The sequence below is a fragment of the Natrix helvetica genome, assembly GCF_964273705.1.
Source record: "Natrix helvetica genome assembly, chromosome: 3".
Taxonomy (NCBI): Eukaryota; Metazoa; Chordata; class Lepidosauria; order Squamata; family Natricidae; genus Natrix; species Natrix helvetica.
The window spans coordinates 112,701,300-112,723,116 of NC_138549.1; the positions used below are offsets into that span (position 1 = coordinate 112,701,300).

General features: G+C 41.8%; 1 protein-coding gene across 2 annotated transcripts in view; it reads left to right on the forward strand.

The window, feature by feature from the left end:
• Nucleotides 1-21,817, forward strand: part of BEND5 (BEN domain containing 5) — a 918,531-nt gene that overhangs the window by 726,997 nt on the left and 169,717 nt on the right. For both annotated transcript variants that reach the window (XM_081947742.1, XM_081947743.1), the window contains exon 9: nt 56-167. In XM_081947742.1, coding sequence (XP_081803868.1) covers nt 56-167 — 112 coding nt within the window. The remainder of the gene's footprint in view (nt 1-55; nt 168-21,817) is intronic.

Consider the following 21,817-nt stretch of genomic DNA (forward strand, 5'->3'; position numbering starts at 1 on the left):
AACCATATCATGTACAATATATTGGGACCTGATTGTATGGTTTTTGTTTTCATAGGTGTTCCTTGATGGGCTTTGATTTAAATCGGCACTGGGTAGATCCCTCTCCTTGGGCTCATCCTACACTTTATGGTGTAAAGCAACTAATTATTCAGATGCACAACAATCCGGTGAGTCGACAGTGGAAATGTATAATAACTTCCCTTTTATCCACCAATTGACAAATGTTGATTTAAGGTTGTTCTCAGAGTTTGTGACAAGGATTCTGGATTTTTCATTGAACATATTTCTACAGAAGCCTGTTTTTGCAAAAGCTGCTCTTTTGTCTTTCCCGAGTCTTTCCATTATCATTTTCATCCCATTTTTTCCCACAAGGAAACCCAGGCTCCTTGGAGTCAAACTTTTTTGTTATTTCATGGACCCATCCATTAATTTTCTTGGCAATAATATGCAAGTGATTTCCGTTACTCTTTTCCATTTTGGGGGGAGGGAAAAATCAGCCTACATCTGTGAGATTTGCCTGTACTAACCTGGTTTAAGGTTATTCAACATAGGGTAGGTGTTGCTCTTGTTCCAGGCCAAAAAAATATAAAAACTAGGGAGTGCAACAATTGACAATCAAGCTTAGTTAAAAGGCAGACCAAAGGCAGCCTGGCGTTGGGACAATTGTTATCTTACAAATACCCAAGAGGACAAGCAAGCCTTCCATTGATGTTAAAAACAAGGCAGCAGGAGAGAACAGTTATCCTCTTGGGATGCCCAAGCTTTTCAGGAGGAGAGCTACCATATTTTTCGGAGTATAAGATGCTGTGAAGTATAAGACGCACCTAGATTTTGGGGAGGAAAACAAGGGAAAAATATCTGCCTCTGCCTCCCAGCAATTTGCCTTCTTGCAACAAACAGTACAGACAATATACACTGTTTGTAGTGTTATATTTCAGACTATACTTGTACAGACAATGTTAAAATGTGCTTTCTGGAAGTATAGTTATTTTCTGCTATTTAAAAGAATAGCACTTTTTAAAACAATAGCCCTAGGCCTCTTCAGATCAAGCATTTATTTTAAAAAGTCTCTTCATTTTGTTAAGTTGTCTAGAACCGGGATGGTGAACCTATGGCACGCGTGCCACAGGTGGCACGCGGAGCCATTTGTCAGGGCACGCGAGGCGTTGCCCTGTTAGCTGGCCAGCATACATGCGCTCACTGGCCAGCTGAGTTCAGCCTTTTTTAAAGCCATTTTTCACCCTCCCCAGGCTCCAGAAGCTTTATAGGAGCCTGGGGAGGGTTTTTTAATCACTGTATTCTAATTGTTTTTTATTCATCAGCCGACCACCTCCTTGTGTATGTCTCGGTATATGTCTCTGTTATATGTTTGTTTTGTCCACATATTTATTTCATATGTTTCATTGTACGCCGCCCCGAGTCCTTCGGGAGAGGGTGCGGCTAAGAAATAAATATTTATTTATTATTTATTTATAAAAGAAGCCTCCGTCACCCCCCCCCTCCGGAGGCCCTCCAGAGGCTTCAGGCGCTTCCCTGAAGCCTCCGGAGCGTAAAAAAACTGGCCCTATGGGCAAAACGGATCTTTGGGAACAGACTTCCGGTTTGCTTGTAGGGTCATCTTTAGTCCTCCGGAGGCTTCAGAGAAGCCCCCTGAAGGTCCCTGAAGCCTCCGGAGGATTTAAACTGACCCTACGAGCAAACCAGAAGTCCATTCCCGAACTTCTGGTTTGCCCATAGGGCCGGGTTTTTTGCGCTCCGGAGGCTTCAGGGAAGTCTCCTGAAGGTCTCTGAAGCCTCCGGGGGGCCGGGGAGGCTGTTTTCACCCTCTCCAGTCTCCTATAAAGCCTCTGGAGCCTGGGTAGGGTGAAAAAAAGCATGCAAAAAATGGGGGGAGCACCTTTCATGCGTGCATGTGCACTGGGAGGGTCGCACATTGTATTATGGGTGTGGCACGCCCATGCATGACCCCCCTGCACTTCCACTCCTTATGGCATGCGAGCCAAAAAAGGTTCACCATTGCTGGTCTAGAACAATAATAAAGCAGTCTTTAAAAATAAGTCTAACCATTTGAACATTCTATAGGCATTTATAGTTGTTGACTTACTAAAATAGAATAAAATATGGATTAAAATATAAGAATGAAGACGTGGCATAAAAGGGACAGTTGGAAGCTTGCTTAAAGGGACAGGGAGATGTCATCAGCCTTCAACCACAACATGTTCCAGCAAATGTCCCTATGTCAAAAATCCAAAACCACAAGGTTCAATTAAAGTTCGTTAATGGCACGTAGTCCATACCTGCAACAAAAGGAGAAGTAAGACCCCCATCTCCTTATAAGGCTTTTTCCTCAAGGTAACCAATAAGAAATGAGTAAAATGTTTCCATGTTACACTGTCTTTGAGAATGTATAAGAATGTGTGCATCAATAATAAAGATTGTTCAGAATTTGCAATGTTAGCCATGGGCTAACGTTTCTGAACCTGGCTGCCAAATAAACTTTTCCTGTATCCTGAGAAGTCTAAGCCTGTCATTTTCTGCAACATTACCTCCTTGCAGCAAACAGCCTGATTAGCACAAGAAAAAAAAATCTGCCTCCCAGCAATTTGTCATGTGGAGCAAACAGCTAGTTTCACTTTCAATTTCTCCCTATCATCAGCTGTTAGAGGTTGCAGAGATTGCTATAGCTTATTGAAGCCTCTGCAAGCCCCTGTTTGCTGCAAAGAGGTAAACTGCTGGGAGGCAGAGGCCAAAGGGTGGGGACCGGTGTGTGGGGCTACTTTCAGTGTATAAGATGCACCCAAATTTTCAACATCTTTTAGGGGGGGAAATACGGTACATTTCCCTTGACTAAAACTTGCTGAGACTGACTCCAAAAAGAAGACATGTCAGGATAAAGAAAGTAGTTGAACCACAATTTAAAATAAATGTTGTATTGATTTATTTAAATTAATTCAATTTATAGATGATATAGATGCATTTCAGGCTTTCCCTCTTCATCAGACAAAATGTACATTCAATTGTTGAGGGCTGCCTGGGATCCCAAAGCTACAGCTGACAAACTTCTGAACTATGACCAGCTTCATGTCACATACATCAGACCATAAAATCTTTGCGATAATTCACTAATATGGAAGATTCTGCAAGAATATTTGTTATACATCATATCCCATGACTAATGCTAATTTTTAGGGTACCACCTTCAATAAATATCAAGTCAAAGAATCAGCTCTGTTTCTGTCCTACTTCAGCAAGTGTTGGGAACCAACTTGGTCAGCCTGAGAATAGATACATAAGGACAGCAGTTAATACATGATCTGAATTCAACTTAGTTGAATTAATAATATTTTAGCTGTAGTGGGCATGGGGTCACTGCAAGAGAAATAGCTTTAGTAATACAGGTAGCCCTTGACTTACAACAGTTCATTTAGTGACCGTTCAAAGTTACAACAACAGTGAAAAAAGCAACTTATGACCATTTTCACACATACAACTGCTGCAGCATCTCCATAGTCCCATGATCAGAATTCAGATGCTTGCCAACTGGTTTATATTTATGATGGTTGCAGCGTCCTGGGATTACGTGCTCAACTTTCTAGCAACAAAAGTCAATGGGAAGCCAGATTCACTTAGCAATCGTATTAATAACTGAACGATTTCAATGATTCACTTAACAACAATGGCAAGAAAGGTTGTAAAATGGAGCAAAACTCACTTAACAAATGTTTCACTTAGCAATGTAAATTTTGGGTTCAATCGTGGTCATACATCAATCAGAATACACCTGGAAGGGACTCTGGAGGTCTTCTAGTCCAACCCCCTTCTCAAGCAGGAGATTCTATACCATTTCAGATAAGTGGCTGCCCAGTCTTTTCTTAAAAATCTCCAATGAATGAGGCACCTCCAACTTCTGAAGGTAAGCTGTTCCATTGGTTAATTGTCCTCACTATTAAGAAGCTTCTCCTTAATTCCTGTTGCTTCTCTCCTTGAGTAGTTTCCATCCAGTGTTTTTTGTATTTTCTTCTGGTGCTTTGGAAAATAAATTGACCCCCTCCTCTTTGTGACAGTTCCTCAAATACTGGAATACTGCTATCATGTCATGCCTGGCCCTTCTTTTCCCTAGACTGTTGAGGACTTATTGTACAATATCAAAGAATGTTATTTGGTGTATGTTTAGGGAACATTGCTATGTGAAATTTAAAGCTGAAGAGAAATGACATTTGCAAATGTTATTCAAACAGCTATAGATATCACTCATTCACACATACAACCCCTAGATGCAGTTGCTGCTAATCTAGGAAGATGGATTAAGGAAAGAAGAAGAGTAGAAGACAGACATTTATTGAATATATGGCATCAAAGTCCAAAAGATTTACTGAGTGTATGACCTAAGAAAAATATCTTAACACAAAAAAAAGTCGATCTGAAAATATAAAATAAATAACAGCATTTACTAAGGAGGGTATTTGGATTTTATAGAAGGCCCTTGTTGAATAAAATTCCTTTCAGGGAATGATAGCATATTGAAGCACATGTTGCTGTTCCATTTTTTCATGTGTGTGTGTCTGTGCTAGATATTAGTGCATCTGATTATACATACACACAATGTAAGTAAACAAACACATATGGTTAATTTTGTGGCTGCTCCAGAAATAGAGATTGCTGTTTATTGTTAAACCGACAGAGCTGCAGTGCAACTTTCTCCCAACCTGCTGGAATCGTACGTATTCCTAAGCAGGTAATAAATTGAAGCATCATGCAAATGGCTCTATTTTTGCTGGTAATAAGAGAGTCAGGAAGAAAGAAAAAAAGAAAGAAGCAGGGATTAAAGAATAGGGGCTGAAGCAAATAAGGGACTAAGGGCATACGCATCTGTGGAAATATAAAAAATAAAGTCAAGGTGGCAACTGCAACCACATATTAAAAAGAAACAGAACTTCAGTTTGGGGTTGCAAACATCAACCTGACTTTATTGAATTTCTCCCCAGAGGCCCTTGATTAAGAGACTAGAGAGCAATAAATGAAATGGAACAGAGTATGGACAGCAAAAGTGCATCGTTTTCGTCAAGTCAAGGAGCACAAATTGCACGGTGTTCCAAAGAACACATTCCTCTAAATTGTGGGACACTGTTTATGTTTCAATGTAATTATAATTAAATAAACTAAATATAGTACATGTGGTTTAAACATGTCCCCCGGTTTGTTCAATAGTTTGTTTTTAATTATTTTTCAATATTAATTCTGGTGATTTTGTTTGAGAACATTGGAAGAAGTAGTAGAGTTACTCCTATGCTTTGCAGGGGTTATTGTCTGTCTGTCTGTCTGTCTGTCTGTCTGTCTGTCTGTCTCTCTCTCTCTTTCTCTCTCTGTGCGTGCATGTGCGTGTTGAAGCCATAGTAAGACCACACTTGGATACTGCGTCCAGTTCTGTTCACCACAATACAAAAAAAAATGTTGAGACTCTGGATCCCCATCAAGATTGTAACCAAGATAAAATATTTCACTACTATTGTTAAAAGTTAAGTGAGATGAATATGTTGTTGAAAACAGGTTTAAGAAAAAATATTTCACACTTCAATCTTATGTATATATTGTCTTCTAAGGAAAAACCACTGAATTTGGTGGAACTTGCTCCCAGATAGCCAGGAGCTGGATTGCTATTTCAATGTCCCATTAGTTATACCAAGGATTAAAAATGTAATTCATTGAATGTATTCTAATTAGCACAACTTGCGTGAATACATGTTCAGGCCTGACTGCAGTGGGATAAACATCCTGTGTAAACATTGCTGGATTACTTTCCAAATAGTAAGTGATTTGCCTCTGTTATGTAGTGTAATCTTTTATTTTCAGAATAAAATTAATGGTGAAACCCTAGAGAGCAAGTAAATCTCAACAAAATTATGCGGATACTGTAAATTTATTTTAGCTAAGCTAGTTGAAATGCAGCCTTTTCTCTACTTAGCATATTTTCCACTAAACAATATATGGCCCACCCTGGGTCTAGGTTTTCCCACACAGGGATTTTCCTAATATGAAAGGTCTGCCATCACTGGGAGAGAAATTGATCCTATTTGGTTCTTCCCTCTTCAGTCTCCATTCCTAGTTTTCCCCTGGCATCTCCTTTTATTCTGAGAAATGCTTTTGCCCACAGCTCCGGTCACACACACACACACTACCAATTTCCTGGCACTCTCTGCTTGTATCTTCCTGTTTTCATGCCAAGGTTCAGCGTCATGATAACAAATCATCAAGAAAAGAGTTTTAACCCACTGGACTCTTGCCAAGCCATTAAAAAGCTTCTGCTTAATTATTTTTGGATTCCTGTGACTTTGCAAAACTTCAAGTTTGGAGCAAGTCTCCATGTTCTTTGTTTCAGGTTTGTTACTTCTATCTGCACAAGATGGCTCTGCAGTATTTTTTTTTAATATTGGGCATTACAAGAGGCATAAAGTGAAATGCAAACAGAAAGTAGGGGAAATGTAGTATTTGTAAAATGGAGGATGCCAGAGAAAGATGACAAGACAGACTGCTAGCACAACATATTCCATAGCCGTCCTTATGTATGTCTCCTGGACAATTCATAATTCTTTTTTTCTTTTCTTTTTTAGTAACCCAGTATCTTTCTTGTTTACTGTGGAAACATACCTTCCAGTGTTTGAGTGTATTCAGTGCTGGTATGATATCTTGCAGTTGAGTCGCAGACTTCATAGGTGCAAAGTTTTATGCTCTTTAAATCCACCCAACATTTGCTAACGTCTGGGCTTGTATCCAATATGTCTTTTCACTGTCGTACTTTTTCCATCATCTGTGTCATGGGATAAGTGCGGGATAGGTGGAGGAGGAGCTTCCGGAGGAATGGCGGTCTGCCGCTAGAGCTCCGTAGTTTCGCGGGGCGCTTTCCGGGGAACTAGGAGTGCTGCCGGTCCCCTTTTCCAGCATGGGGGCCGGGTCCCCAGTAAACAGCTACCCTGGTTTCTTTTATGACCCGAATGGGTCCTCCAGGGTAGCTGGGTGTCTGGAAAAAGCATGAGGAACGTGAGGAACGAACTGAACGAACTGAAAATGCAGCCGATGGGAGGAGACGCCCGGAGAAGCCGCATAGAGGCCGTCTGCGTTTGGAGCCGATTGAAGGAGAGGCAGACGGCCTCGAAATGGCGGACGGAGTGTGCAGAGGCGTACCGATACCAGCGACGCCAAATTTGGACTTTAGGTTGGAGGCTGGTGACCTAGGACCATCTGGGACGTGGACTGAGGTGGCGAGGGCTGGAAGCGCCGGACGCCAAATCCCTCGGCTTGCAGCTTGCTGTGAGAGGTAGCTGTGGGAGTTATGGGAGGTTTGAAAAGGCTTAAAAACCATGTTGGCTGAATTTGCGAAGATTGGAGACCGGCCGGGACCTTTGAGGCCGGCAAAGACTGGATGGGTAGGCCGAGAAGGAAGCTGGAGGCCGATGGGAGGCCGGTGGGAGCGGCACTGGGGCCTGGAATGGTGGTTTGGGGGCCAAATTCGCAGCTGCAGGCCAAGGCAGGATTAAAAGCCTAGGACCTGGTAGGAATAGGACTACGACTATGATTCAGGAGGCTGTATAGAGACTGGGGGGGGAGCTTTGTTGGTGGATTGCCAGGAGGCCCTTGTCATCGTGCACCCGACTGCACCCCACCTACCCCCCCTGCTGACTATTTATTAACAACTGCCCCGGATTCCATCTGCGTGAGCCCTAGAGGACTTCTTCCTACCCTATATGATTCACTGCTGATCGACCATCTGCCCCCTGCCTATTCCATCTACAGTCCAACTACCCCTTGCCATTTGCCACCTACCACCCACCGCCCCCACCTCTTGATTGTCATCTAACCAACCTATTATCATCACCCCCCCATCTAAGTCTAATGACTGGACTACTCTGTTTTGCTGCAACCATACTCTTCAAATTTTTACTGGATTATGACATCTTCAGCACAGACCCTAAGCCCCGACGACGAACTCTTTTAACATTTTATGTATTTAAGGTCAGACCTGATCCTACTGCGAGAGTCCCCCCTCTCGCAGGTGTGGCCCTCCGCCCTTTCGAGGGCCCACCTTGATGATGGATTTATTAATCCCGAGAGGTGGAGGAAGCGGAGACTCAGGGGGTTTTTAGTCAGTTGTTTTTTAAAAATTTGTAGGGGTGGGGTCTCAGGGGTTGTGGGGCGGGTGGGTCAGATCAGGAGCGATGTGAGAGCCGGGCCCCCAGGTGTGGTCGCGAGCAGAAGGGGCGGAAGGGAGGAGGAGGGGGAGGACACCATTCCTATACAGGGCTCTTTAATTCCAACGGTTGCAGGGAGGGGCAGATACGAGGACAGCTTAAGAACTTACAGTCGGTTGGGGGACCGCGGTTGCTGGTTACACCCGGTCGCTTGTACCAACCACCGCGTTCTAGGTGGTCAAGAGTTACAGACCCAAGGCCTGAGGCTGTTGTTATGCAATGCGAGGTCCGTTGTTAACAAGGCCCCCCTCATTCACGATCTAATTTTAGAGGGGGAGCCAGACCTCGCGGGAATAACGGAGACCTGGTTGGGCCACGAGGGAGGCCTTCCCCTCGTGGAAATGTGCCCACCAGGCTACCGAGCATTTCACCAGCCCCGGGCCCAGGGAAGGGGCGGTGGGGTGGCAGCAATTATTCGGGAGGACTTAGAGCCGAGGGAGTCTACTGTGCCACAGACGTCCGGATGTGAATCCCTTGTTGTGAAATGGGGGCCTGGGAGACAGTTGGGCCTGCTGATAGTATACCTGGCTCCTCGCTATACATCAGCGGCCCTGCCCGAACTCCTCGAGCTGATCGCATCGGTGGCGGTTGAGACCCCCAAACTTTTAGTGATGGGGGATTTTAACCTGCCATCGATGGGAGAAGCATCAGAGGGGGTTCGGGAGTTCATGGCTTCCATGACAGCCATGGACCTGACTCAAATGATTCAGGGCCCAACACACGAGGGAGGACACACTCTGGACCTTGTTTTTGTCTCTGAGTGGTTGAGTGATCTGGGAGGAGGGGACTTAACCATCACTCCCCTGTCATGGTCAGATCACTCACTCCTTCGTCTTGACTTCCCTGGTGCTACCTCCCGCTGCGGGGAGGCGGAACCGGAAAGTTCCAGATGGTTCCGCCCCAGGTGCCTGATGGAACCTGATAGGTTCCAGACGGAGCTTGGGCCACCTCCTGTAACCTTGACCCGCCCCCGGGTAGAGGACCTGGTAGTTGCATGGAATAATGCAACTACCGGGGCCTTGAACCGGGTGGCGCCTTTGCGGCCTCTCCGGCGGCAACGATCCACCCTAGCCCCTTGGTTTACCGAGGAGCTGAGGGTGATGAAATGCTGCAAGAGACGTCTAGAGAGTCGTTGGAGATCCTCTCGCTCCGAATTTGATCGAACACAGGCACGAGCCCATTTAAGGACGTACCTTGTGGCATTGAGAGTGGCCAAACGCCGATATTGTGCCACTCTCATTGCATCCGCGGAGAACCGCCCTGCCGCCCTGTTTCGGGTGTCCCGCTCCCTCTTGTTTCAGAGGCCGCGGGAGGCCCCTCTACAGGGCAGGGCAGAGGAATTTGGTAAATATCTGCAGGATAAAATCGCTCAAATCTGGAGGGATTGGGTCCCTGTCAGTGGTCCAATGGAGACGTCCATGGCGAGTCTTGAGGAATCGATCTGGGAGGAGTTTGACTTGGTTGCCATCGAGGATTTGGACAGAATGCGTGGACGACTGCGACCCACCACATGTTTATTGGACCTGTGCCCCTCCTGGCTTGTACTGGCATCCTGGGAGGTTACACGAGACTGGCTCCTGGGCCTAGTGAATGCTTCACTAAGCGAGGGGTCTCTCCCGGCCGCCTTGAAAGAGGCGGTGGTGAGACCCTTGCTCAAGAAGCCTTCCCTGGACCCTTTGGAGCTGGCCAATTATCGTCCTGTCTCCAACCTTCCCTTTCTGGCGAAGGTTGTAGAGAGTGTGGTGGCCTACCAGTTCCCACGACATCTGGAGGAAAATGATTATCTAGACCCGCGCCAGTCCGGCTTCCGCCCCGGTCACAGCACGGAGACGGCCTTGGTCGCGTTGGTGGATGATCTCTGGAGGGCCAGAGATAGAGGTTGTTCCTCTATCCTGGTCCTATTAGACCTCTCGGCGGCTTTTGATACCATCGACCATGGTATCCTGCTGCGCCGGCTGGAAGGGTTGGGGGTCCGGGGCACCGTTTTGCGGTGGTTCGGCTCCTACCTTTCTGACTGGACGCAGCGTGTGTTGGCAGGAGAAGAGAGGTCGACCCTACGCCCCATTACCTGTGGGGTGCCACAGGGGTCGGTCCTCTCGCCACTCCTGTTCAACACATATATGAAGCCGCTGGGTGAGATCATCCGTGGTTTCGGGGTGGGATACCATCTGTACGCTGATGATACTCAGCTGTACTTTTCCACCCCGAACCACCCCAACGAGGCCATCGAAGTGATGTCCCGGTGTGTGGAAGCCGTACGGATCTGGATGGATGACAACCGACTCAAGCTCAACCCCTCCAAGACGGAGTGGCTGTGGGTACCAGCTCCCCGGTTCAGCCAATTAATTCCATCATTGGCCATTGGGGGCATTCAACTTGCCCCCGTGGAGCGGGCGTGCAATTTGGGCGTCCTCCTGGATGCCCGGCTGTCCATGGATGACCATGTGACAGCCGTGGCAAGGGGGGCTTTCCACCAGGTCCGCCCGGTGCGCCAATTGCGCCCCCTACTGGACCGGGACGCCTTACGCACAGTCACTCATGCGCTGGTGACGTCTCGCTTGGACTACTGTAACGCTCTCTACATGGGGCTTCCCTTGAAATGCACCCGGAGACTACAGTTGGTCCAGAATGCAGCCGCGCGGGTAATTATGGGGAGTACTAGGTACTCCCATGTGACACCGTTCCTGCGCGAGCTGCACTGGCTTCCTGTGGTCTATCGGGTGCGTTTCAAGGTTTTGATAACAATCTTTAAAGCGCTCCATGGCTCAGGACCTAGTTACTTGCGGGATCGTATTCTGCCCCATACATCCCTGCGACCAATCCGCTCGCACAGAGAGGGCCTCCTCCAGGTGCCGTCCACTAGACAGTGTCGGGGGGCGGCGCCTAGGAGTAGAGCCTTCTCTGTGGCGGGCCCAGCCCTGTGGAATGACCTCCCTCCGGATATTAGGAATACCTCTGACCTCCGCTCCTTTTGTATTAAGCTTAAGACCCACCTATTCCAAGCAGCTGGACTGGCTCAACTTTGATCTAACCATATCGCTCCTGATGGGTTTTTAACTGGGTATTTTAATTATATTTAATTAATCTAGGGGTTTTTAAATACTGTATTTTAATTGTTTTTATTTATCAGCCGACCTCCTCCTTGTGTGTGTCTCGGTTTATGTCTCTGTTATATGTTTGTTTTGTCCACATATTTATTTCATATGTTTCATTGTACGCCACCCCGAGTCCTTCGGGAGAGGGTGCGGCTAAGAAATAAATATTATTATTATTATTATTATTATTATTATTATTATTATTATTATTATTATTATTATTATTATTATTATTATTATTATTATTATTATTATAAGGTGTCTGGTACTGCTTAAAAGATTCTTTCATAGTCATCTGAATATCAAGAAGATAAATTCACAGTAGTTATTGTCCATTAGAAGACAGTTGTAGCCTTTAAGTGGACATGTTTGTTCCTTTTTGCACATGGATGGTATGCAGTTTCATACAACCTGAATGGAATCCATGCAATTACACTAAACGTTGGACATGTTGAAATGCCATTCCATGTTGAATTGCATGGAAACTGTATTACAAGCTACAACATCCGATGGTAGCTTGTAGCAGAGCTGAGTCACAAATTGATTCTTAAATGTCTGGTTAAAGTTTTGGTTTTGTTTTTTTTTGCTAAGGATTGAAATAAACTCCTCAGTCCAAAAGTTCTAAGAGCTGAAAAGCAGTTAACAAGCATTTTTTTGAAGTGATTAGAAAAGAGAGTTTGCAAACTTAGTGTCCTTTTGAAGGTACAAAACATGTTTTGAACAAGATGGTTGTTCCCAGAGCTCTAAACCAATAGAGGCTACTTTCTTAGGGTCTCCTCATGAGGAGCACTTGTGGATGATCTTAAGTCCTCTCCTTGCCTGGAGAGAAATAGAGCCGATCTGCTCACCAGTTCTTTGTTCTACAGCAGTCATCAGCTCCACTATCTGCAGAGGTGTCTTCAGTTCATGACTTCTTCTCCAGAATTCCGCCGTAATGATAGGAGCACATTTCTTGTGGAAACTGGACCGAGGTCCTTATGAAATATGGCTGATGATAGCATTGGAACAGGTAGTCTCAACTTTCTGACTTTCTATGAGCCAGAAAAGTTTTTAAAATGAACAAAAAGAAAAACTTAAGTAAAGGAAAATGTGTGCAAAGTTTAGGTCATTTTGTCTTAATCTTCTTGTGTCACATGGGAAAAAACATAAAGTCACTTTCCTTGTGACAAAATTGTGAAAGCAGAGATCTGAGGAGTCTTTCAAATTAAATCCAGATATTATAATTACAAAAACATTGAGTTTACTCTGAATACTGTTGTTGTCACAGAGAAAATACTTGTAACATATTTTTAATATATATTTATATATATTTGCTGGAAGAGTGGCTCTGCCATTTATATGATTGAAGGGGTTAGTTTCAGGAGAATTGTGAGATTCTATGTGAAAACTAGTCCAATGGCTTCCATTTGGTTGACCTGAAGTTTGCAGCCTTAGCCCACCTCAAATGATCATGTTTCCCAAATTATTTCGCTTTTGCTCAATATCTGTTTACCACCATGCAATTCAAATGGAAGACTAAAACACCGGTTTCATGATTGCAGAAATCCTACTGGGGCCTAACATAAATTTCCTTTTTGTCAGGACAGCAAATTGTGTTGATTTTCAGGCTCTGCTTCCACTCTGGAAATGATGCTATTAACATAGCCGTCCACGTGAAACTGTGCAATGGACAAATAAAATATAATAATAGACTTGGGGAAAAACATTGGTCTAAATTGCACACTTGAGCTCTCTGTTCTCTGAGTCTACAAGCGGTATCATTTCATCTAACATTTTTAATGATTAACAGCTATCGTTTTCCGCCCAATAGATCTTCCTCCCCCCTTTCCATTCCATACTATTTGGTTATTTCACAGTCGCAAAGAACATATAGCCATTTTGAATATTGATGAATGAATCAGTCAGTTTTGCTGGATTACCCAAACATTAAACATACGTTGAACCTTTTTTTCCTGAAAGCACAATTTCTGCATGATAGGAAACTTCACATGAAAGTAAGCTGGGCACACTAGATAAAATATCTGAAATGAAAAATCTAGCAAGATTAAAAAGCATAGTTTCTAATGACTGATTTTTTTTTCACACCAGTACCCTACAGAAAGATTGGGGCAAATTGGCTGTACTGGCTGGGAATTCTATTAGCTTTAGTTGCCATTTATCTGGAAGACATTAGATTAGGAACTGTTGCCTTGCAGCTTTTAATTGCAGCATATAAATGAAGTACAGAATTAGAAAAGACAACAATCAACCTAATGTTTCTCCTTTTACCAATCAATAACTCAATAAGCCTTCATCAAAAGTATAGGGTAGGGGGAATTAAAAAAAGAAAGAAAAAAGAAAAATGGTAGAAAAAGTAATGCTTTGCACAGAATAGCAAGTTCTGACAACTGTGTCATCTGGCTTATCCCACAAGTCCCTCATTCACCATTTGGCCTATGACAAAAAACAGTAGGTAGCTTTTAAATGGGAGGCCTCATCAATCTGAATCTAACTACACGGGATACTGACCGCATCACTTGAAATTATGTCTTTGTTTTGTTTCCACCTCTTTCCTGGTGATTTACAGTTTATGTATTCAGTCTGATTTATAGTAACCTTGGCATGGGAGAAAGGATCTTCAATTCTTCTACTGCAGTAACAGAATAGACCCAGAATTGAATTGCTTGGGAGCATCCTGTTTAAAGGGAACTTGAATAACAACAGAGGGGAGATGGCAATGGCAAAGAAGACTGGGGAGAGCCTAGAAAAATGTATACAGACAGTACAAGAAGGAAATCCATTGCCAAGACAGGAGAAGACGCTTTTTCTTTCACTTTTAAATTTTACATAGTTTACAGGTGATTACAACGGCCCAAATGCATTCCAATCCCATTTCTATCTGCCAAGATATACCATTGAATTCAGCACGGGTTACTCCCAAGAATTAGATTGCAATCTTATAATTCAGCTGAAACAAGCTGCTAAAATTTATGGATGCAGAAGTGGAAAATGGAGTAGGGTGCACTGTTCTGAAAGTACTTAGTATTGTTTTTCTGTGTGAATGAAGATTTGACCAGTTTCCTTAATATCTGTTGATTAGCATATCCTGCATTAGACCATTTTTAATGTTACTGTAAGGGTGGCTCAGTGGTTAAGATGCTGAGTTTGTTGATCAGAAGGTCGGCAGTTCAGCAGTTCAAATCCGTAGCTCCGCGTAACGTAATGAGCTCCCATTACTTGTCCTAGATTCTGACAACCTAGCAGTTCAAAAGCATGTAAAAATGCAAGTAGAAAAATTGGGACCACTTCAGTGGGAAGGTAACAAGGTTCCGTGCACCTTTCGCGTTTAGTCATACTGGCCACATGACCATGAAGACATCTTCGGACAGCGCTGGCTCTTCAGCTCCGAAACGGAGATGAGCACCACCCCCTAGAGTTGGGAACAACTAGCACATACAGTATGTGTGAGGGGAACCTTTACCTTTACATTTTAATGCTACTGTATCTCCAATTCAGAATAAAATGTAATTCCCTTTGAATCCTTTTACTTTTCAATCCTATTCTTTATGTGTGTTATTTTAACCTATCTTGGGAGATAGGTCATCAGATGTATGAAACGTACAATATCTAATTTAGGTTTTGGACAAGAGACCCATTGAACTGGTTATAGTTGAGCAGGGGATCATTGCTTATTAAATACTGCATGGTTAAGGGAATATTCTTTCTTTGCATGAGGTAGACATTTTCCTTTTTTCCCCCCCATTCCAGCTTTTCTACCCTAGAAGGACATAATACCATTGAGGACAGGGGTTTCCTTGGAGTGTAGTAAAAAAAAAATCAAGATGTGGTTGTGATGATGCAATTAAAGCTCCACTTGGTTTTAATGTTTGTCATTCTGTCACGGTTGCCATCTTGAATTTTTAAATTGCACCCTGCAGATACCCTTGGCTGATGTAGTGGATATTACTACAGCAGTCTGATATTTTTTAAAGTCACAGAATCATAGAAAGGAAAGATGTGAAGGGACCTTGAAATCTACTCTCATGCCCCACATAAGAATCTTCTACAGCAGCATTCCAGACAGATCATCATGCAAGCTTCTGTTTGAAGGTCTCCAAGGTTTACTATTTCTTGAGTGTCATCCATTCTTGAACAGCTCTTCTAGCTAAGATATTTTTTCTTGATGCCCAATCAACATTTTTTCACTGTATTGAAAGCCGTTGTTCCTTCTCCTGTCTTCTGAAATGATTTTAAACACCCTTCAGATACTTGAAAGAAGTTATCATGCCACAGTCTATTTTCTCCAAGTGATACATACCTAATGCCTTAGAATTTTGTTTTCCTTTCAAGCTCTTTATTTTGGTGATTGTCCTATGAGACATTTTATTTTTTCGATATCCTTCCTAAAACTCTCTACTCAGAACTGGTTGCAAAATTGAGATAAACTATGACTTATCTTGACAATAAAGTTTTTTTCATTACACTTTAATATCCCATGCAGAAGGACCCATGAACAGAGCCCTTTTTGCCCTGGCACCTGCTCTTTGGAACTTCAATTGCTTTTACATTGGCTTTGTTGAGCTTGGCACAAGGCCACTGATCAGTTTTGAGAGTGGTTCCTGGTGTTTTAGATGTTTCCATGTTGGTTTTAACTTTTTTTATTAAATTGCTCTTTTTTCTTCTTTTAACCATTGTAAATTACCCAAATTCACTTAGGTGAGGTAGGCAGCCATACAATTTTAATGAATGAATAAATGAATGAATGAATAAATAAATGAATAAATAAATAAATATTCTTTTTATAAATATAAATGCTTTTATAAATGCTGCTCAGCAAGATCTATCCCAGTGATGGCTAACCTGTTCTGTAGGGAGAACAAGGCAGGCAGGACCTGAGGCAAGGCAGGTTGAAGCTAACACAACCTTTATTAACAGTTTAGCACGGCAAAATGTTAGTTAGTTTAGTAATGTAAGGCAAACCTCGAACCGGCAAGCAACAATATTTGACAGCTAACAGCCTTTTTATACTAGAGCTGTCAGATGCTGAACCAATAGAATGGCTGCAGTCTTCCGCCAGCTGACTGCTCACGTCTCAACCAATCAGGGGCCGGCAATTATAGTGAATGGCGTCGTAGCCTCGAGGACTTCCTGGTGTTTTAGATGTTTCCATGTTGGTTTTAACTATTTTTTTTATTGCATTGCTCTTTTTCTTTTTTTAACCATTGTAAATTACCCAAACTCACTTAGGTGAGGTAGGCAGCCATACAATTTTAATGAATGAATAAATGAATGAATGAATGAATAAATAAATAAATAAATAAATAAATAAATAAATAAATAAATAAATAAATAAATATTCTTTTTATAAATATAAATGCTTTTATAAATGTTGCTCTGTATGATCTATCCCAGTGATGGCTAACCATTTTGTCCTTGCATGCTGCAATAGCATGTATACCAGCGGTGGGTTGCTCCTGGTTTGGCCCGGATCATGCAAACCGGTAGTAGCAGCGACGGGAGGTGCACCCACCCACTTGGACACTTCTACACCTGTGCAGAAGTGTCATGAGCGTGCCTGAACCAGTAGTAAAAAAAATTGGCAACCCACCACTGGTGCACGCGCATGCCCACACCCATAATGCAATGTGTGTGTGACATTCCCCATGCACTCTGCCCATGCACATGTGTGCGCAACCCTCCTGTGCTCCCCTCCACCCCATGCATGCGCACGTGACCCTCCTACACCCTGTTTTGGGCCTAGCAGGCCTCCCTGAAGCCTCTTGGGTTCAAAAACAGGGCATGAGGGGTGCCACTTCCCTAGTGCTCTCCCTTCCCCCACGCATGCATGCCCAATCCCCGATGCTTACACATGCATTTGCCACATGTGCGGCAGAGACCCAAAAATCATCTGTCCAGTGGCATGCATGCACGTTGGAGCTGAGCTGGGCGACAGCTCGCATGCCTGCAGAGAAGACTTTGTGTGCCACCTCTGGCATGTGTGCAATAGGTTCGCCATCATGGGTCTATCCTATCTGTTCTGACCACCCTCTTCGTACACCAAAGCACTCCAAGACAAAAATACTGCTAGACGATTTACTCACAGTAAATTAACACACTGACTTGACCTTGGCATCAATCCAGACTTCCAAGATAAGAAACAGGCGAGAGCTTCTCCAGCGTTGGTAATTAAGTTGAATCCTGCAACCAGCCTCCTCACAACGTCTCCTTATATACTAACATGAGAGGAGTCTAATTACAACCACCTGGGTCCAAATATCTTCTGTATCTGTGTAATTGTTCCCTACATCTATCAGCCCTCCGTTGCTGGGCGTCCAGGACCAACTCCCTTGTCTCCTCCCCACTGCTCCAAGGCATGATGTCAGGAGCACCGTCCCTTTGGCTTTCACCACTGCTCCATGCCTCAGGTGCTTCCTGGTGGCCAACCAGCCACTCTGATCCCTGCTCGGAGTCGGAACCCTGTCCTCCACATCTTCCAGAGCCGACTCATAGGGTCCCTCGCTGTCGGAGTCTATTTGCAGCTCCAACAGCTCCTGCTGGGTCACAACACCTATCCATCTTATAATCATGCTTTGATTTTTCCTGCTCAGAGATAGGACATCACATTTCTCCTCACTGAAGTTCATCTTGCTTGTGTCTCCTTATTGTTCCATGTTTACAAAATCCTCCTGAATTTTGATATTTTCACTTAAGGTGTTTATTATTTTCCGTATATGTGATCCTGAAACCTGGTAATCGTATTTATAACACCTTATTATGTAAATATGCTGATTAGGTTAGAGCCTAAAACAGAATCCAATGGGATCTTCCAGTTTGATGCAGAAACATTGACATATATTGGCTAAATATGATAGTTCAACCAGCCTGTATCCAATCCACCATTTGGGATCTGCTCTGTCAGAATCTCATAGAAACTCTGAAATGCTTTACAGACTTAAGAGGTACAGTAATCTTCCTATGTTGAACTAAAGTAACTGTATCAAAAGCAGATCAAGTTGGGAGAAATATTATTTATTCTTTGTATACCAATACTGGCTCTTGCTTTTTTTAATTGTTTTATTTAAACAAAAACACAAAAAAGAATCATCCTTCATTACATCTTGTAGAAAGAGTGTCGATTGGTTACAAATAAATTTCGTGAGTGTCTTCCACAATCATTACTTATACTTCATTCATATTGAATTGTACATTTTAAATCAAAAATCTTTATGTATTTTACTATCAATATACCACAATTCTCATTTAACTATAATTATTTAAACGTGCTTTTATTTGAAATCATTTGTGTTTAAAGACACAACCACCTACTGGCATTCATTAGCAATTTCAATAAACCTCCAATAACATTACACCTTTATAACATATTCTGAAAAAAAAAATCAATTAATAAAATATCTAAGCATCCCCCCCTTTTTTTCCCATCCATCTCACTATTTAGAACTTGCATCCAATTTGCTTTTACCAATACCAACACATGTATATATCATTAAACATTATCCATTAACATTTCCTTGTTATTGTTGTACTTAGTTAAAAATTTTTTACTATTTATATCACATCTCCTTTTGTCAGACCCCCCCAAAATTACACATTTATAACAAGATCTAAACAAAAATTTGTTAATAAAATTTATAGATCTTTTTCCCAAGTCCCAATTTACAATTTATATCCAAGTTGTTTTACTAGTTAAGGTTATCATTTCATTATTGTTAATGTAGTCAATTATTTAATGTAGTCAATTATAACGAAAAAACATTTAATAACAATCTGAAACAATTTACAAAATACTAAACTTCCCACTTATTAATCACCAAATTAGCTAAAAATTATTTACTATTTACATCACATCTCCTCTCATCAGACCAAAAGAAATTACACCTTTCTAACAAGATCTAAACAAAAATTTGTTAATAAAATTTGTAAGTCTTTTTCTCAGTTCCCAATTTATAATTTATATCCAAGTTGCTTTTACTAGTTAAAGTTATCATTTCATTATTGTTATCATAATTAATTATTTGTTAACAAATAAGCATTTAATAACATTCTAAAAAGAATCTACAAAATACTAAAATTCCTACTTATTAATCACCAAAAATTAACTAATTTTTTATCATCAACTTTCATTATCAACCTGTATCTTTCCAATAGCAAAACAGTCTTATCTCTCTTGCCAGTTGTGTCAATTCTCTTTTTAACTCCTTTATAAAGTTTTTATAGACTTCCCTCCGTACTTTATTGCTTAAAGGATCTCTCATATAATCTCATTGCCCTTGAACTATTAAGATTAGCCTGTCTTTGGTTATCAAACGTGTTTCTGAAAAGGTTTCTCTTCTTAACTCCATCATCTTCACCTTTTTTTCTCCTGTATTTTGAAATCTGGGATTCAAATGTTCACTTTGCCATATTCCCTTCTTTCCACTTTCACCCATGTTTGCTCCATTAATAAGTTCATCTATTGTTTTATCTTTATCTTCTATATCTTCATTCTCTTCTTTAATTTTTGGGGCTCCAACCCCATCACCTTTTACTGTGAGAAACAATAGTCTATCCAACTTCTTCTCAAATCTCCCAAATCCTTCCAATATATTTTGGATCCCAGCCAAGCTATTTTGAAATTTTAAGGTTTCCTCATCTATATGTTGATCCATGTTTCCAAAAAAAAAAAGAAAGAGAAAAAAAGAAAAAAAGAACTCTAATAAGCAGTGCCACTCTAGCCTTCCAAGCCTCGTGTGTGTGTGTGTGTGTGTGTGTGTGTGTGTGTGTTGTGTGTGTGTTGTATTTGTGCTGATAAATAAATAAAGGGAGACTAGTATAGATCTATTTCAAGCTATTTAGCATTCATCAGCTAGCCATACCCTTACTGGGATTTGAACCTGGGCTGTATTACATATTAGGCAGATGTATTAGCCACTAAGCCACTAATATGTAATACAGCCCAGATTCAAATCCCAATAAGGGTATGGCTAGCTGATGAGAGTTAAATAGCTTGAAATAGATCTATACTAGTCCCTTTATTTATTTATCAGCACAAATACAATACAAATATAACAAAGGCAACATTAAAAATATGGTTTTCTGCCTGGATGGTCTCCTGGAGTGAGCCGAAAGACAGACAAAGGGAAACAGTGTGTTCCCTCCCATATTTGGGCATACCAGGGGTTGTGACACAATATATACATATACATACATACATACATACATACATACATACATACATATTAAGTTGACTTAAGCACAAGTTCTTTTATACTCTTCAAAGAAGAAGGGTTCTGTTTTTTTTCTTTCCTTTTCCTTCCCTTGCCAAAATATTTCTCAAAAGCACCTGCAAAGACAATTTGTGCCCTTGACTCTTTATCAGTTTCTGTGAGCAAGTTGCAAACCCTTCAGTTACATAGACAGTAAGATCAAAGAAGAGAGAACAAAGGATACATTGTTTCAAAAAACCCCAGACTTTGGCTTCGGAGTGGCAGATTCCACTTTCTCATACTTGTCTCAAGCTTGTGGGGAAAAAAAAAAGTCTTTAAATGTCTTTAATGGAATTGAATAATAAGTGGTAGGAAGAATTATTAGAATAAAAAAAAGGTTTTAGCTCAAGCCAAAAAATAAGGTAACAAAGAATTGGGGGAAAAAAACCAATCCATTCACTTTAAGAGAGAAACAGGAAACATTACGGTCACTTCAATCCACAAAATGTTGTTACAAAGAAAAAAAAGACTTTCCAAGACAGTCCAATAAAAATTAGTTTCGCCGCTTTATTCTTTTACTTAAAGGACTTTTTTAAAAAAGTTTATTTGGGCAATCCTTCTCAAAAAAAAAAAAAACATCTCACCAGGTGGACTCACTTTTACTTCCTTCCTTCCGGAGCTGTCTCCGACTTCGTCAGCCTAGGCTGTCTGTTTGCCACCGGCTTGAAGTGCTTCCCTTGGGTCAATCAGGGACTTTGCAATGTCCCTGTGACCAGCAAGGCTTTGCCTTCCTGTTCACCATCTCTACGGGACAGTTTAGGTCCAGATGGACCGTCCAGTGGCAAAAGTGTCAATGGCGGTCTCGGACTGTCGAGACCGCGTGTTGTATCGTCGCGACATTGGCTCCTCCTCGACTATTCTTTTACTTTGATTTCAGTGCTGCCGGGGGGGGGGGGGGGAATGAATCTTTTAAAGAACCAAATATTTTTACAAATCAACTATATAAGAGAAAACCTTAATTAATTACGTGCATTTTTCATAGTTATCATGAAGATAACACAAAATATGTTTTTCTTTTCTTTTCTGACTTAATATATAATCAGTCATATCTAGAAAAAAAACTAATTTAAAGGTGCGGAAAAACATATATACCCACTACTTGGATTACTGTATTTCATTTTCATCTAAAGGTTAAAAATATACCAAAGAGTATTCATATCTGTAACAGTAAGAAACTTTCAACAGTAGGAAAAGAAAGATTGGACAAAGCCTAGACATTTTAAAAGAAACTACTTAC